Raw genomic sequence first — 16,025 nt, forward strand, 5'->3', positions numbered from 1 at the left:
CAAGAACCTCCATCACATGCGATGAAGGTTACACTATTCCAGTCCAATCCTACTTCATGGTAGGCAGTTTCACCCTCCCTAGGGCTCCCGGCCATGCACCTGGTATCTGGAAGTTCCCGTAACGAATTGCTTCTCGGATCGATGGTCGTTCCTCTCTCCACCATGGGATTCGGCTAATCAGATGTCCTCCTATTTGGAATGATATCGCAGGACCGCATGCTAACGTTGGCAGATAGTGGGACAGGGAACTGGGGACTAATGTACCGGGGCTTATGGTGGATAACATAACGTTCTCCCGGCTGTGTGCTGAGAACTAGTACTCCGTACGAAGCTCGTTATACAGTACTGTGAATGACGGCACCCTTGCCGACGGATTCGAGAATCGGAGTATCCTCACAATAAGATCTGGTGAATTGGCATGTCGAAGAAGGGATCTCACCGTATGTGACATTTGGGCATGGCTCTGAATCTTGTGGAGACTCGACACGCCCCTCGGCCCTCCACGACGACCGTCTACCGACTGTCTCACGGCGGGCCACGATGGGCGTGACTGATGAAAGGCGGCGATCAGCCGTTGAGTGGAGGCTTGGGGGGTTGGCAATGTGTGACGGGCTTGCAGCCACTGTCCAGCCGCAAACGCCTCTCTGGGCCCTGGTTCGCCAGCTGGTGCAGGCCTCCCTGTCGCCCTTGGACTGTTGGTGGACTCTTCTTGCGTCTCCGTGCACATTATCGAAGTTATGGGCATCCTTTTCAACAGAGATGCTGTTCATCTTCTGCGGGACTTCGGCGGAATGGCGGAAAGAAACGTGGACTGACCGAAGAGCCGCGCAAGAACATGGTCACGGGCCTGAAAACATAGAAGGGACGCTCTCTCTTCCGGAGATTCTGAGCTGCGATCACTCCAGGGAGTATGTACTGTCTTCCAAGTACATAATTAAGACGATGTCTTTGCCCAGGTGCCACCATGAAACGCGGGAACGCCACCTTTCTTAACCAGTGGAGGGCTAAGAACAGGGCGGTTGGGGGCCTGTCCCACAACTCGCTTCGCCCGGGTGCTGCTGATGGCGGCCAGCTCTTGGACGCCTCATATGAGCTTCACCGTCTTCCTTTCCGATCGTGTTGCGAATAACAAGAGGCCACTCGCATTTTGCGCGGGATTTGCTGTTCCAACGCGGCCTGTGGCCTTTGACATTCACCGACCTTTTCCCTACTCCATCCACCCAACTCCAACCCCTGACGCTGCTGGCAGCTGTGGACCCTTGCGGGCTTGCTGCGCCCCTCTCATTCCTGCTATTCCTGCTTCGACGCCGCACTCTCCTCCGAAACATCCAGTGCGTCCTCGCACAGCAGCTCCCTGGATTTCAACACTCTCGCCGCCTCAACTTCACGGACTCGTTCTACCCTCACCAAGCAACATTCACATCTCCGGAACTGGTGAGTTCAGGGTGAGCACGCATTAGGTACCCCTTACATTCTGCTGCTACCGGGGACCCGTCCAGGCTACAATCAAGACACGAAGACCAGTTCAGTAACTGTAGCAAGCCGACCAAATCCGCATCGCGAGCACAGAGATTTTCCTTCTGCTCTGCTTGCGGCCGGGCGTTCTCAATCCTTGCCTTCGTCCAGGTCCAACCGCTCAGGACAGCGGCACTTCGCTCCTTTTGCAGTATCCGTTTCCACCGGCTTCAATACTCGTTTACAACGACCATTGCCTCCTCCAGCTTCCCGAGCGCCCCGTTCCATGAATGGTAATTGCCCTTCCTTCTTTTGACTCTGGTTCCCCTCCAACAGAAAGCAACTTCGAGTTCGGAGGGTCTGCCAAGGAGGGCTTTGGTGTCAACCCGACAAACGAGTCGACGACACGTCTCCATTACCATCACCGACATCTCCCATCGAACGAAGGCCGTCCGATTAGCGTCTCGCCGATATACTGTTAAGGCCAGAACATAGACCGGCCTCTGTGTTCAGGACGACCCTGGCGTTTACAGGGTGTCGGAGGCAAGCTCAAGATAGGCCCCTAAGAGATATGCAGCACATCGCACACGGCCAACAATATCGTAAAGGCATAGGAACGAGCCAGTCTGGGTGACGGAGGTAACTGAGGAAGAGTCTGCCTGGCTTCTACGGCGTCAATCCGTACAAACATCCACGCAAGGACTCCACCTTCCCTCCCGCTCCTCCTCTAGAGTTGTTCCAACTCCTTTCGTCCTGGTATTTCTTCAGCGGCTTCCGCATGACTCACGTCTAAATAAGATAGCCGCCTGAGCCTTTGCGAGCCTATATGACGTCCTCCTACACTTCACACCATCGCATACTTTGTTTTTTCGTTTACCAGCCTCCAAGACCCCCGCGGTCGTCTCCTTTGACTCTTCGTCACTCGAGAGGACCACCGAACCATTATCAAGACTCGATTTTTCCACCATGATTACGAATAATCGAGACTATTCGCCTTCGAATCTACCGCTAATACCCTCTTCACCTCAGTTGGGTCCCAAGGAAGCACCCTTCTCCCTCCCGACAATCACCGAAATAATTAGCCCCTTGAATCATGATGGTTCTGGGCAGGACTCGCGGCAGTACGCCCCACACCCTTTGTCAACGACAGAAGCGTATCTTCGCCCATCGCAGAGGTTCAAAGGTGGTGGAGACTTGAAACCTCCGGAGCATATGCTCCGTCGTAAAACCCCAAGTGGGATATTGCCAGCTGCATACGATGGCACTTCAGTGGAACAAACGGCGAGGCCGCACGCTACGAAGCACATCTTACTCGACGCGACAACTGCTGGGACAGGCGAGCCATATAGACAAAGACAGGAGCTTCCGCTAAGGTCGGCACCAATCGATCACCTTGCACCTGGGCCTCAGTATCAAAGTCCAGACTGGAGCCCTTCCTTGTATTTCGAGACGGGCTCGGGCCGCGTCTCTGGCCATCCTTATAAGCCAACCTACGATGCTCACCAATATACGGGCCAGTGGGTGCCTCAAGATTCCGTGCTGTACCCGAACCCACCCCTCCAATATGCGTTCCAATATGCGCCACAATCTTTTCCGTACGGTCCGACCGGTCTTGGTGCTATGGAACCATTTCGCAATCTAGGTCCTACTGTTTCGAACGTCCAGGTTCCCTACGGTCCCTATTGGCATGATGGTACATATAGGCCCTATGAACCCGCAGCACTGCGCCAGCCACATTATTACACTCCTCTGAATTCTAACCAGCTAAATTCACCATTCTACACTGCGCAAAATCCATGGATTGGACAGTCAAACGGACCAGCACCTCTTCAGCAAACTGTGCAGTCTCCATCAGCATTTTGGGGCCTTTCCGCTCTCCCTCCACTGAGTTCACCACCATTTATACCCCCACTCCATGAGCAGTCATCTCTGGTATCTTCGGGCAGTCCACAACTGGCATTTGCTCAGTTCCCACGTCCCCAAGATACCCAGACCAAGGAGCGAGTGTTCTCCTGGGCACATACAGTCTACATTGATTTGCTCAAGTATCTGCAGGCAACTCGTAAGGTGAATCCAAAGGGACAGCAGCCTCGACCGCACGTTTACCCTAAACCCCCTCGACAATCCGCTCTTTCCGACTCCGCCTTTGCCAACTCTTCAAATGGTGGTGATATGACGCCAACAATTCGAAGAGACAGCATCCGATATGGCGAATCAGGGCCCCGGATTGATAGGGTGGATTCTATTGCGACCAAGATGTCGGAGGGTTTCGGTTTGCATCCACAGGGCAACTATCAGCGCTCCAATTCCCTGCATGTGTACCATCCAGGTCCTGCAAATATCAATGTCAATGTAGGGCAGGCTCTGTCCCACGAGGCAGGTAATATTAACCCGTATCCACATGGACGCCCACTTGCCCGTCAGCTACGCAGAACTTCGGGAACCTCTATTGCTGGGTGGAACCAAATCTTCCAACCGGAGCCGCTGAGCACGACCGCTGCTCGAGCCTTGAGTATGATCGAGAAGTTTGTTGAGGAGAGCAATTGGACCTGGAGAGACGGGATACTCTTAGGCGGATGCCTTGCGTACGGTCTAGGAGATTTCCAGAAGGCACATGCGTGGTACATGAGAATCCTGGAGACCGATCCTAATCATGTTGAAGCAATCTCGAACCTCGCCGCCACTTGCCTTGCCCTCAAGCAAGTACGGGAGGCCGAGGCGTACTGGAGAAGGGCGACGGAACTACGTCCCAGCTATTTCGAAGCCGTGGAACATCTCGTTGGACTGCTGTGCGGGGACAATAGGCCCCGCGAGGCTGTACAGCTTATTGAAAAGGTTGAAGCGGCTCTGAAGCCAACACGACGGTCTTCCCATCCGACGTCAGCTGGCAGTGAGGCGCAAAGTGTTTCGTCGGATCGACCTTTCTTTGAGAATGAAGTTGGCAGCGACGCCGGCCGGTCAGAATTCGCACTCCACAGCGACCAGCCAGGATTTGGAAGCAGCGGTTACAACATTCCTGGATCAGAGAACGGCCGCATTCTCGCCTTGGTCCATGCGAAGGGCAACCTACTCTATGGTATGGGAGATAATGCGGGCGCTGCCGAAGCGTTTGAAACCGCCATCCTGATCGGAGCAGGACGTCATTCGTACAAATCAGACGGAATCCAAGGCCTCATTAAGCACATCCTCTCCGTTGTTGGCTACAATGCGAATGAGCGCTCTCCAGGCGGTGGTCTTGTTCCGCCCTCCAACGATCCCGTCCTGCTACCGCCTCAGCACGCTCTCCACACTGCATCGCTCTGCTTTCCTCCAAAGGGTGAATTGCCTGGACTCCGATACGTGGCCGAAGGTGTGGCTTGGAAAGCGGCCGTTTCGACTACCAGTAACTCGCTCTTGTCTCTGGCCAAGATCTTCCAGGATGGGATGGCAGTTAACTCACCGAGGGCGTCGGCATACCACTCCATATATGGTGTCAGAGAAATACTCGCATTATATTACCTGTCATTCTCGCTACAGCAGAGTCCCTCGACAGCAAATAATGTCGGCATACTTCTGGCCAGCGTTCAACAGTCGGCGCGCTCGAGATATGTATCACGCCCCGATGATCAGCAGTCTCTTGGGATCCCCGGGTTGGTTCCAGGAAGTGGCGTTGCGTTGGCATTGGCTTACTATAACTACGGCCTTCTTATTGATAGCCGCCATGCCCATTTGTATACGAATCTGGGAAGCTTGTTGAAAGATATTGGTCAGCTGGATGTTGCAATTTCGATGTATGAAAATGCCGTTCGCTGCGATGGCAACTTCGACATCGCCCTCGCCAATCTCGCGAACGCTGTTAAGGACAAAGGTCGGATAAGCGACGCTATCGGTTATTACAGGAGGGCTGTGCAGGCCAATCCAGACTTCGCTGAGGCCGTATGCGGGCTTGCTAATGCGCTCAATTCGGTCTGTGACTGGCGTGAAAGAGGCGGAATTGCAAATGATGGTGGTTCTAGGGATCGCTGGCATGTTGACGCCAACGGAATGCTGCTGGATGCTAGGCTACCCGGCGCTTCCAGTTCTGGCTGGATCAAGCGGGTCGTGGACCTTGTTGAGAAGCAGCTCATTGAAGGAGAAGTATGGGGCCGTGGAATCATGGACGACGCCTTCTTGACGAGCATCCTACGGCCATTGGTCATAGGAAGTGGCCGGGGGAACGAAGATGACATTCAAGCCCGAACAGAAACCCTGCAGCGAACAATTGCCCTTTGGCGTGACCAGAGATGGGAAGGCGCTCGGCTCATGCGCCTCTATGAACGCGCTATCAGGAGGTTAGGATGGCAGTGGTACCATGATCGAAAAGACCACAAGGAGCGTGATGCTGAGGCTTACCAACGGCCTATACTTCCTTCGGCCCTCACAGTTCCTGCCGCCCCGACCGTTCTACCTTTCCATACTTTCACCTGCCCGATGTCAGCGAAGCAGATCCGTATGATCTCTCAAAGGAACGGACTTCGGATCTCGTGCTCAACATTCAAGTCACCCTGGATGCCGCGCACAGTGTATCCGCCCCCGCCACCACCTATGCCCGTTCTTAATGTCGGATATGTATCGTCGGACTTCAACAACCATCCCCTTGCCCATCTGATGCAATCCGCTTTCGGACTTCACGATCCGACGCGCGTGAAAGCATTCTGCTATGCGACAACGGCGAGCGATGGATCCATACATAGACAGCAGATCGAGCGAGAGGCACCCGTTTTCCGCGACGCTCATCTTTGGTCTCCGGATCAGCTGGTTAACAGAATTGTTGAGGACGAGATTCACATACTTGTCAATTTGAACGGTTACACCAGAGGTGCGAGAAACGAGGTATTTGCTGCACGTCCTGCACCCATTCAGATGTCCTTTATGGGTTTTGCTGGGACCCTGGGCGCTGAGTGGTGTGACTATCTGCTCGCAGATCATACGTCAATACCACCGGCCACACTTCGGCCCTGGCGGCGTAATGTTGATATGGAGGACTTGTTGCACGAAGAAGACGATGACAACGACAATTGGGTGTATGGGGAGAACATCATTTTCTGCAGAGATACCTTCTTCTGTTGCGATCATAAACAAAGCGCGCCCGATGCGAGACAGCAATTGGGCTGGGAAGAAGAGCAAGAGAGGAGATGGGCCATGCGAAAGGAAATCTTCCCACACTTATCGGACGAGGTCATCATCTTTGGGAACTTCAACCAATTGTACAAGGTACGGCGTCGACCTCAGAGCATCTATATGGAAGCTGACCGTAAACCAGATCGACCCGACCACCTTCCGCACATGGCTCCGAATCTTAGAACGCGTACCCAAAGCTGTTCTCTGGCTCCTCCGCTTCCCAGACCTAGGCGAAACCAACCTTCGTCGTCAAGCTCTCCAATGGGCTAGCCCAGACGTCGCCAACCGCATCATATTCACAGACGTGGCCCCAAAACATCAACATATATCCCGCGCGCGTGTTTGCGATCTCTTCCTCGACACGCCCGAATGTAACGCCCATACCACCGCTGCGGATGTTGTCTGGTCCGGCACCCCTCTGCTCACGCTACCGAGATACGAATACAAAATGTGTTCACGCATGGCATCATCGATTCTCAAAGGCGCGCTGCCGAAGAACGAAGAAGGCACGCGCGCTGCTAAGGACCTCATTGCTAGCAACGAAGAAGAGTATGAAGATATGGCTGTCAGACTCGGCACGTCCTGCCAGTATGTCGGCCATCGGCTCCAAGGCAGATTGGGCATGCTTAGGAAGCTGCTTTATGAGTCCAGGACAACGAGTGCATTGTTTGACACGAGGAGATGGGTTAGGGATTTGGAAGAGGCTTATTCAATCGCTTGGAGTAGGTGGGAGGAAGGAAAGGGCGGAGACATTTGGCTGGAACCTCGTCGGAGTTAGTGGCTTCGAGGAGATGATCTGGTCACAAGAGGAGTTGGCATCGCTTCTCCACTCCAAGTTTTCAACAACATCGAAAATGCCTTTCATTTATGGCGAAGGGCGTTGCAAGGTGCTTTATTTGGTATGTTGGTTGTTGAAAGAAACGACAGCCGGAGTCCCATGTTGTCGGGCCTTCTACATGAAAGAAGCCTGGCATCTATGGGAAAGGGAGAGGAAGCTTTGGATGAAAGACAGGTTAGGGTCCCATTCACCCTCGTTGGAAGTGCGAGTTGCCGTCGTTTCAACCATGCAGAGGAGGAACAAGATATTCAGATACCACCGAGGATACAACATCCCTCGCCTTAGTTAGATACCCATGCAATTGTTTCTCTGCGTTTTGAAGAACAGGGCGGCAGATGAGTATTAGGAGTTGGTGTTTTTTTGTAGAGGGGAGTTGGACGTTATAGATGTTGATTGAATCTGCTTTATCATCAAGGTCATCTCAGTGCTTTCTGTTTGTATATTTGGGTGGCGGGTGGGTATGGATGCTGGCGCCCACTATCTCTCTGACCAGTTTGGCATCCCTAATTCCCGATCTCCAGTCTTAACGTTCAAACATCCCTTCCCACTTCATTCCTCTGCTCCCCTCTCCTCACTCCCCACCCTAGGGTTCTCCTGCTCCAAACCACACGGATGCCTCTTCTCTTCCCCCTCCCTCCTACTCCCCTCCCGAAACTCCCACATCCCCATACACTCCTCAAACACCCTCCTCACCCTCGCAAACCTCTCCTCATTGAAATCGACCCCATACCCCTCCGCCATCAGCACAGCAGGCACAAGACACACATCCGCCAACGTAACCTCATCGCCCACAGAAAACTTCCCCGCGCATTCGGCGATCAGGGCGTCGTAGGCTGCAAGTCCCGATGTGAGGATCTGGACGGCGAAAAGTTTGCCCGGAGAAGGATTCTGGGGCGTGAAAGGTGCGAGGGAAGAGGATTCGGGGAGGACGGAGGTGGCGAGGGATGTAGAAAGGTGGTTTATGAGGAGGAGGCACGATTGGTTCGTGGGTGGTTGGATGTCGGTGCAGATGAGGGACACGAGTTCCCTCACCTTGGCGCGTTTCTGCCATTCGTGGGGGGCTCTCGGGAGGAGGGGAGTGCGTGAGGGGAAGGTTTCTTCGAGGTATTCTAGGATTGCGGGGGATTGGGTGAGGATGATGGGGTTCTTTCCGTCCTCGCCCCCTTCGTTGCCGGTAGTGGAATTTGGAGGTGTGATTGAGAGGATGGGGACTTTGGCGCTGGGGTTTAGAGAGGTGATGGTGGGGGGCGGCCAGGTGGTGGATGGGTCGAGAGAGACGAAGGTTGTGGTTAGGGGATGCGTTTGAGGTAGAGGGCTATGTGGATTCGGGCGGCGGAGGAGCTGTGGAGGGAGGTGTAGAGGTGGAGTTTTGGGGGGCTGGAGGGGGAGGGCATGGTGTGTGGGATGGAAGAAGAGCTGAATTCTCCAGGTCGACGAAGGAGGGTGTTTGGGGGTTTGGTGGGTTGATGTGAGAGGCAAAGGTTGGCGTTTTGCATAGATGACGGGGAACCAGCTTGTTCAGCTTGTTTCAAACAGGACTCGCAATTGCTGGAATTCGATTGAGGGAGAGGGGCATTGGGAGCTCCAAGTGATCAATATCCATTTGACATTCCCAAATCCCTCATCCACTACCTGCTTACTGATCGGCCGAGCCATGACGAAAAAAGAATCTAAGCAAGGATTCATATGCATAGTTATAGTTGAAATTCTTTAGACACACCTTTTGGTCACTTTGTCTTCCTTTTTTTTGAAGTAACGCCTCGGTGATCTTCCAGGCATCCTTTGAGACAAACTCTTTCGCTTAAAGTCATATGTATAGGCGATACTGCCAGTCATTCAGTTTAATGTAGTAGCTCATCGACGACAACATCAACAGTGAATTCCGCATTGTCGGTCGTCCAGCATCTCGTTGACCCGAAGCTCTTTTAATAGGGTCGCGCTGATATTCCTAGGACGACTGTCGCTCATCTTACTACAAATATGAACACATTTTGTAAAAATTCATGGAGCATAGTACCCAACGTTCTTAATTTGTCGCTGAGAAGAGAAGCAGACAGTGGTAGTGTTAATGACGCTATCCTGTATTAGACTAGCGTAGTGATCGCTCGACTGGGCATAGCGTCGCGGCTATCAACGATGAACGTCACTCAATCCCAGCACAGCAGACACATCCCCCCAGCATCTTCTCCCTCCATTTCAGATACCCCTCTGTTACTAAAATTGTTGTTTGTTTTCTTATTAGCGCTTTGCATTGACTTGTGTCAAAAATTCCTCCGTCTTTCAGCTTTCTCGTAACTCGCCACCATGTTCTCGCTTGCTGCATCCTTACGGACGTCTGCATCAAATCAGCTTGGTAGAAGGTTCAGTACAACCTTTCCATTGAATACTGATTTCACACATGCAGTAATAGGTGGCGGAGTGGTTGGGCTGGCAATAGCGAGGCAGTTGCAGGCGCGGGAGGGGGCGTCCACAATTCTAATCGAAAGACATGGCGCCGTAGGGACAGAAACAAGTTCGAGGAATTCTGAGGTACGAGAAGCGGCTTCATCTATGCGTTGTCCTCAGTCATATAATTTGCCCCATTACTGGGCCTCACGATAGTGAATAATGCTTATATTCACTCTGGATATAGGTACTGACGTGCCATCTTAGGTTATACACGCTGGACTCTATTACGGAGCTGACAGCCTGAAAACAAAACTATGTCTCCGTGGCAAAGAGCTGATGTATTCAACCTGTAAGAAATATAACATTCCGCACAACAATTGCGGCAAATGGATCGTCGCACAAGACGACACCCAGCTGGAGGCCATAACCAAGATTCATGAGTTTTCCAAAACCATAGACGTGCCGACGCGTTTCCTCTCCAAGGAAGAAGCGTTTAGAAGGGAACCCGATGTCCGAGCAGAGGCGGGCGTACTCGAGAGTCCAACCACTGGGATAGTGGATTCGCATTCTCTCATGCAATTTCTTGAAGGCGATTTCCTGGATAGAGGCGGCCTATGCGCATTTCATAGCCCCGTCACCCATATCGAGCCCATCAATGGCGGTGCTGGTGGTTGGCGTATCACCACGACTACCTCACCCGCCCACCAGGGCGGAGGCGCACCGCCGGAATCTTCAGAAACAACCATTACCGCATCCACGCTAGTGAATTCGGCCGGCTTGTCCGCGATAGCCATCTCCAATATGATCTTGCCGAAGGATAGACACCGCACACCCTACTATGCCAAGGGCACTTACTTCTCTTATTCCCTCTCTCATCCTCGTCCAAAGACTCTCATCTATCCAGCGCCTGTACCTGGCCACGGTGGTCTTGGTACCCACCTCACGCTCGACATGGGCGGCAGAATTCGCTTTGGGCCGGACGTAGAATGGACAGACGATCCGAATGATTATACACCCAATGCAAAGAATCTGGTCGCAGCCCTGGACGACATTCAAACCTACCTTCCCGGCATCGATAGAGACGCTGTAGAGCTGGATTATGTCGGCATAAGGCCGAAGCTGGGGAAAGCAGCAGCCGTTGCGACGGGTGGGAAGGGCTTCCAGGATTTTTACATTAAGAAGGAGGCGGGATTTGAGGGGTTTGTCAATCTTTTGGGCATTGAGAGTCCGGGGCTGACGAGTAGTTTGGCCATTGCGGAGGAGGTCGAGCGGCTCTTGTATGGGTAGTGCCTTTCAGTGTATGAATGCTATCTCAAAGCACGAAACTGTTCCAGCTGGGTTGCGAATATTGAACCTTGAATGTGCTTGTATACAGCAGTGAGGAAACATGCTAATTGCCCGTTTTAGAATTGACGCATCGATCGTCTTCGGGTTGAATGCTAATTCTCCGTACGTCCACAACATTCCTGGGATAAGGCCCAACGGAGTCGTGGAAACAAGGCGAAAAATTGGCACTCTTCTTTGGTCAGCTTCCCGACTTCTACAATGAGGAGAGTATGAGATTGTTGCTGGAGCTCACCCTATGAAAGACTCAGTTCTCTGTCATAAGAAGCAGCACCTGGCCTTGTCGTGGGGCGGGAAATCTTGCGATACGAGAATGGAAAAGAGATAGGGAATCTAGGCGGAGTAGCGGCTGTGACCACGAGGTGATTCAGATTGCGGATACCTAGCCTGACTTTGCGGGGATGGGGCTCGACATTTATATCCCTATATTCGGTATGACACAACTGGAAAGCCTAGTGAACAGCTCGATATCCCATAGATGTTGCGATCCGTGAAACCAATGTGGCTGCATCTCGCCACGCTCAGCCTCACCAGTCACTACATCACTGCTGGAAACGACAGCGTCACACCACGATATTCCAATCTGGCTCGTAAAATTCAACCCGGAATTGGTCCAGAATTTCTCTGAAGGCCGTCACACGCTCTAGGAAGGCATTGTCATCTTTCATGCGAGACTCAATTTACGGTGAACACCGTCAATCGCATCGTGCCCGGGTGCACTCGCGTGTGCAATACAGCGTCACCCCCTGCCCTCAACCGGAGAGAACTTTTAAGCACGACTTGCGATTGGTTATCACAGCAGGCAGCAAGTTTCTCTCATAGCCCGCTGTAGTTGCCAATTACCATCATCAGAAACTGGAAGTGAGGTGGTCTAGAAGCAGTTATCTGGGTTGGCCGGACGTGTCAGGTATCCCAAGATGTCCCCATGAGGGGTAAAGAAGCAAGCTGGGTTCTACTGATACACTCACCTGCCTTCAATATCGGATGGGATCTCGTGTCGACGCAGTCGAGCAACGGGATGGAAAAAACGCCTCATCGCCATCAGCATAACGGCCTCAATTGCCTGAGAACTAGTCCGAGTCAACTCGAAGCCAACACCTGTCAAGGACCTTTGCGCCTCCCGTGTGCAGGACGGACCTGAAGACACTGACCAACCAAATACTAGAGAATGCTGAGAGATTTCACCCGCTTTTAAGCAATACTCGGGATCATGATATATCTTTTAGAAACGGAGCTCTAACGCGCTACTCAATCGAAAACCATGACTCTCTGGTCTCCGCCATCGCTTTGGGCTTCTGGGACTAACACGGTTGCGGAATTGCCTCGCTAATTCACTTGAACTGTGATGCCGGATGTGAAGATATCAGACAATGTCAACATCATCATTTTTGAAGCTAGATGCCCAATCGACCATGTGTGTACGCATCCCACGTGAACAGTCCATGGATCTAATGCTACCCTACAGCGAACCTATCTCTTCCCAAGGGTTGGTCCTCTGTCGTTCAATGGCATATCTTACCCCTCTACCACGGTAGCTCTTGACCCGATATCACGTCCAAGTATTTCCCAGAAGTCTCCTCTCGAGTCGCCTTATCAGCCTACTGAACTGTTAGGACACAGTACAAGAAGCTGTAGTTGAGAGCGTTACATACCGAAGCAACGATTGCCGCAATACTCTCTTCGACAGTATTAGGAGCTTTTTCCAATCCCATTTTCTTCGCCCCCGCATTTCCCATGTCCGTTTGAACAAAACCAGGATGAATTGCGTAGGCAATAAGATGAGGTTCTGCGCCATGCAGAGTCACAGTGAAGTTGTTCAATGCCGTCTTGGACATGGAATATGGCAGGAACTGGGTAAATTTCTGTTCTTTTATCGATGCGATCGAGCCAGCAATGCTGCTCACCGATATCCAGATGGGCTTCGCAGACTTGTCGAGGAGAGGCTTGGCGGCCTGGAAGAGAGCGATAGGAGAGATGACATTGACGTTCAAAACGTCAACGACGTCCTTCAGGGCAAGGGATTGAGGTTCTCCGGCCGACGCAATAGCGGCGTTTGCGATGAGGAGGTCAATGTGCGAAATCCCGGCATTCGACGCGGCTTCAATGGCTTTTGCTGGGTCCTCTAGTCGTGAGCAATCCAGCGAGAGAAGGATCAACTTTGAACCCGACGCTGTTGGAGAGTTTTTAAGGTCATCGTAGGCGGAAGAGGTGCTGTCCCGAACGGTTCCGATGACAGTATGATTAGGTCGTTGCAGATAGGTTTCGACGAGGGCTCTGCCAAGGCCTGTATTGACTTAGATGATGTAGACACATAATGAAGATCCAACATTACCTCTTCCTGCCCCAGTGATGAAAACGACGGTGTTGGCCATTTTCTCAATGATTACGCTGTTGAGATGTGTAACTGGAAGTTCAACACGATAGCGAGTTGAGTCAGGCGCGCAATCAATCGTCCTGCTAAATCTCAACAGCGAGAAGTGGGTTCACATTTATATTGACACTTTGTGACTTCCACAGTAGGAATGTGTTGACCACTAGTGTTCGCGCAATCATCAAGAACATTCTTTGTCATTGCAGATTTGTAAGCTCAGACACGTGTGCGACCCTTGTCCACATGGGCCAATCTAGTATCTAATGATGTTGGCATGACAAGGCTGGACGTAGATTGGCCATATTATCCTGAAGGATTGCTGTATTCAAGCGCCTATTTCCCCGTTATCAGTAGCTCGGCGCAATTCTCTGCGTAGCCGGAGGGAATGTTTCCCCGTCCCGAGGGTTTTGTCCGTATTTCGTCCGTGTCCTCGAAGAATTTCGAATGCAGACTTGGAAGACTTAATCTAACATGTGTTGGTCAAATGTCGAATTGACCAGTACGCCAACGAAGGTTAGAAAACCGCTGACATCCACGACATGGAAGCAATCAAACATATAACTAGAGAGATCGGATGCAGTAGCTCGGCGTAATTCTCTGCGTAACAGGAGGTCACAGGTGAATGTTTCCCCGTCTTGAGGGGTTCGTCCGTATTTCGTCTGTGTTGGTGAACGATATCTCGAATGCAGCTTTGTAGGACTTGATCTAGTATCTATGTGGTAGCCAATGTCGAATTGAGCTGGACGTTGACTAAGGTTACTGTTAGAAACCCCTAATCTAGGGAATCCAGGACATAGAACGAATCAACACTGGGAAACTATGTGTATAACTAGGGACATCGGATGCACATAACTAAATATCCGTATCTCTGGATTTAGCTACATCCAGTTTCCAGTGAAATGCCCTGGTTCGTCCAGGTAGCACAGTGTAATGCGGTGCGATTGACTTTGAGCAGGTTGTGTGAGGCCATGTGTGGCCACTCTTCCGGTGAATTACGAGCTCTGGTCAGAAGCCACTGCGCAACCATTCTCCTCAAGTAGAAACAATCCTGCGACTAGCTAGTGGAAAATGTCGGGTGCGAGACACAGAACCGATGATAGCAACCCGCCTGGGCTGAGTGAGAGCGGGCGAGGATAAACAAGGGGAACATATGCAGGAGTGCGAGTTTTGACTTTCCTTAGATGACAAGACAAGAGCTTTCTCTAACGAAGGCTACGCTATGTTTGACATTCGACGTCCTCATTGTGCAGAATTCTAGATGCCTGCAGGCTCACTGTTTCAGGGTATTGAAGCTCTGTGACCGCCAGTGTTTCTTGTTATCAAGCACGCCAACTTCCAGCCATGAGTACCACGTTGCCAGATTCTTCACTGTTCCATCCACGTACTGGTTATCCAAAGGGCTGCTTTTGTATCAAGTGCCTTCAATTCACCAACTATCCGTCTCAGGGTTTCCAATTGTGTTGCGAACTTCGTACACGTGGGTTACTATGATCCTGCATCTTCCAGGCATATGGATAGATGTGGAATACACAAACGAGGATTGAGGAAATGCATTGCTCATAACGTGGTTTATCAGCACTCGGATCATATCAGCACTCGGATCACTTTTCCCCACCATCACACCTCCCAACTTCAACACGCGATTTCTCTACAACAACAAATGGCAGCGCAATCAAAAGAAGCCAGAATAATCCTGGCCATCGATGCAATCCGATCCTCCAAGAAAATAAGCATACGACATGCAGCCCAGCTCTACAATGTACCATTTTCCTCCCTCCGCAATAGAATAGCGGGTGCGATGCCAGCGAAAGAATTTCGACCAAAATCACATAATTTGGATGCACTCGAAGAGAGTGTCCTTATTAAGCATATCCTAGACCTAGATGATCGAGGATTCTCTCCCCGACTCGAAGATGTAGAAGATATGGCCAACTACATCCTCGCATCATGTGGAATGCGATGCATCGGCAAGCTCTGGGTGCATCGCTTCGTGAAACGTACCCCAGAGCTAAAGACAGGCTTTTCACGTTCTTACGACTTTCAGAGGGTCCTATGCGAAGATCCGAAGCTTATCGAAGACTGGTTCCGGCTTGTGACAAATATAAAAGCTAAGTATGGCATACAAGATGGCGATACATGGAACTTTGATGAAACGGGCTTCATGATGGGTATCATCTGCAGCTGTATAGTTGTAACTCGGTCTGATCGGAAGGGCAAAGGCAAGAAAGTACAGCCAGGTAACTGGGAATGGGCTACAGCAATTACTTGCATCAATGGGGAGGGTCGTGACATCCCTCCATTCCTGGTTGTTCAAGGCTCATACCATCTCGCCAATTGGTATACCGAGGGTGGTCTACCAGGCTCCTGGGTAATCAAACCCACAGAAAATGGGTGGACGAACAATGAGACTGGCTTGGAATGGATTAAACATTTCGACAAACATACCAGAAGTTCGACAAAAGGTGCATACCGGTTGTTAGTGCTAGACGG

At 51.5% G+C, this 16,025-nt stretch overlaps 6 protein-coding genes across 6 annotated transcripts; 3 read left to right on the top strand and 3 right to left on the bottom strand.

Annotated features, from left to right (window-relative positions):
* Positions 1–249: 249 nt before the first annotated feature.
* EI97DRAFT_175382 (uncharacterized protein) lies at positions 250–1,072 on the bottom strand. Its single transcript, XM_033793459.1, has 2 exons — positions 817–1,072; positions 250–686 (listed from the first exon to the last, which is right to left on the bottom strand). Exons 1-2 carry the CDS (start codon positions 964–966, stop codon positions 336–338), a joined length of 501 nt encoding a protein of 166 aa, XP_033656942.1. The 5' UTR covers positions 967–1,072; the 3' UTR covers positions 250–335.
* On the top strand, positions 917–2,083 carry EI97DRAFT_175370 (uncharacterized protein). The gene is made up of 2 exons (XM_033793457.1): positions 917–1,434; positions 1,543–2,083. The coding sequence occupies exons 1-2, from the start codon at positions 1,062–1,064 to the stop codon at positions 1,743–1,745; spliced, it is 576 nt and encodes a 191-aa protein (XP_033656943.1). The 5' UTR covers positions 917–1,061; the 3' UTR covers positions 1,746–2,083.
* EI97DRAFT_175371 (uncharacterized protein) lies at positions 2,084–7,459 on the top strand. The gene is made up of 2 exons (XM_033793458.1): positions 2,084–6,687; positions 6,737–7,459. The coding sequence occupies exons 1-2, from the start codon at positions 2,422–2,424 to the stop codon at positions 7,370–7,372; spliced, it is 4,902 nt and encodes a 1,633-aa protein (XP_033656944.1). The 5' UTR covers positions 2,084–2,421; the 3' UTR covers positions 7,373–7,459.
* A 522-nt stretch (positions 7,460–7,981) lies between these two features.
* EI97DRAFT_455655 (uncharacterized protein) lies at positions 7,982–9,088 on the bottom strand (the record flags this gene model as incomplete). The annotated part of the gene is made up of 2 exons (XM_033800664.1): positions 7,982–8,773; positions 9,065–9,088. 2 exons carry the CDS (start codon positions 9,086–9,088, stop codon positions 7,982–7,984), a joined length of 816 nt encoding a protein of 271 aa, XP_033656945.1.
* Positions 9,089–9,592: 504 nt separating this feature from the next.
* On the top strand, positions 9,593–11,145 carry EI97DRAFT_430487 (FAD dependent oxidoreductase). Its single transcript, XM_033797706.1, has 2 exons — positions 9,593–9,961; positions 10,085–11,145. Exons 1-2 carry the CDS (start codon positions 9,737–9,739, stop codon positions 11,105–11,107), a joined length of 1,248 nt encoding a protein of 415 aa, XP_033656946.1. The 5' UTR covers positions 9,593–9,736; the 3' UTR covers positions 11,108–11,145.
* A 1,444-nt stretch (positions 11,146–12,589) lies between these two features.
* On the bottom strand, positions 12,590–13,627 carry EI97DRAFT_430488 (NAD(P)-binding protein). The gene is made up of 3 exons (XM_033797707.1): positions 13,497–13,627; positions 12,817–13,448; positions 12,590–12,762 (listed from the first exon to the last, which is right to left on the bottom strand). Exons 1-3 carry the CDS (start codon positions 13,534–13,536, stop codon positions 12,688–12,690), a joined length of 747 nt encoding a protein of 248 aa, XP_033656947.1. The 5' UTR covers positions 13,537–13,627; the 3' UTR covers positions 12,590–12,687.
* Between the last annotated feature and the right edge of the window lie 2,398 nt (positions 13,628–16,025).

Source organism: Westerdykella ornata (assembly GCF_010094085.1).
Source record: "Westerdykella ornata strain CBS 379.55 unplaced genomic scaffold EI97scaffold_3, whole genome shotgun sequence".
NCBI classification, from domain to species: Eukaryota; Fungi; Ascomycota; class Dothideomycetes; order Pleosporales; family Sporormiaceae; genus Westerdykella; species Westerdykella ornata.

Coding starts and splice junctions, on each gene's coding strand:
- EI97DRAFT_175370 (XM_033793457.1), top strand. CDS start 1,062: ATGGCGGCCAGCTCTTGGACGCCTCATATGAGCTTCACCGTCTTCCTT. Junction 1,435..1,542: donor CATTCACATCTCCGGAACTG/GTGAGTTCAGGG, acceptor AACTGTAGCAAG/CCGACCAAATCCGCATCGCG.
- EI97DRAFT_430487 (XM_033797706.1), top strand. CDS start 9,737: ATGTTCTCGCTTGCTGCATCCTTACGGACGTCTGCATCAAATCAGCTT. Junction 9,962..10,084: donor CAAGTTCGAGGAATTCTGAG/GTACGAGAAGCG, acceptor GTGCCATCTTAG/GTTATACACGCTGGACTCTA.
- EI97DRAFT_430488 (XM_033797707.1), bottom strand. CDS start 13,536: ATGGCCAACACCGTCGTTTTCATCACTGGGGCAGGAAGAG. Junction 13,449..13,496: donor CATCACTGGGGCAGGAAGAG/GTAATGTTGGAT, acceptor AAGTCAATACAG/GCCTTGGCAGAGCCCTCGTC. Junction 12,763..12,816: donor TTGCGGCAATCGTTGCTTCG/GTATGTAACGCT, acceptor ACAGTTCAGTAG/GCTGATAAGGCGACTCGAGA.
- EI97DRAFT_175382 (XM_033793459.1), bottom strand. CDS start 966: ATGGTGGCACCTGGGCAAAGACATCGTCTTAATTATGTACTTGGAAGA. Junction 687..816: donor TGTTCTTGCGCGGCTCTTCG/GTCAGTCCACGT, acceptor CAACAGTCCAAG/GGCGACAGGGAGGCCTGCAC.
- EI97DRAFT_175371 (XM_033793458.1), top strand. CDS start 2,422: ATGATTACGAATAATCGAGACTATTCGCCTTCGAATCTACCGCTAATA. Junction 6,688..6,736: donor ACTTCAACCAATTGTACAAG/GTACGGCGTCGA, acceptor ACCGTAAACCAG/ATCGACCCGACCACCTTCCG.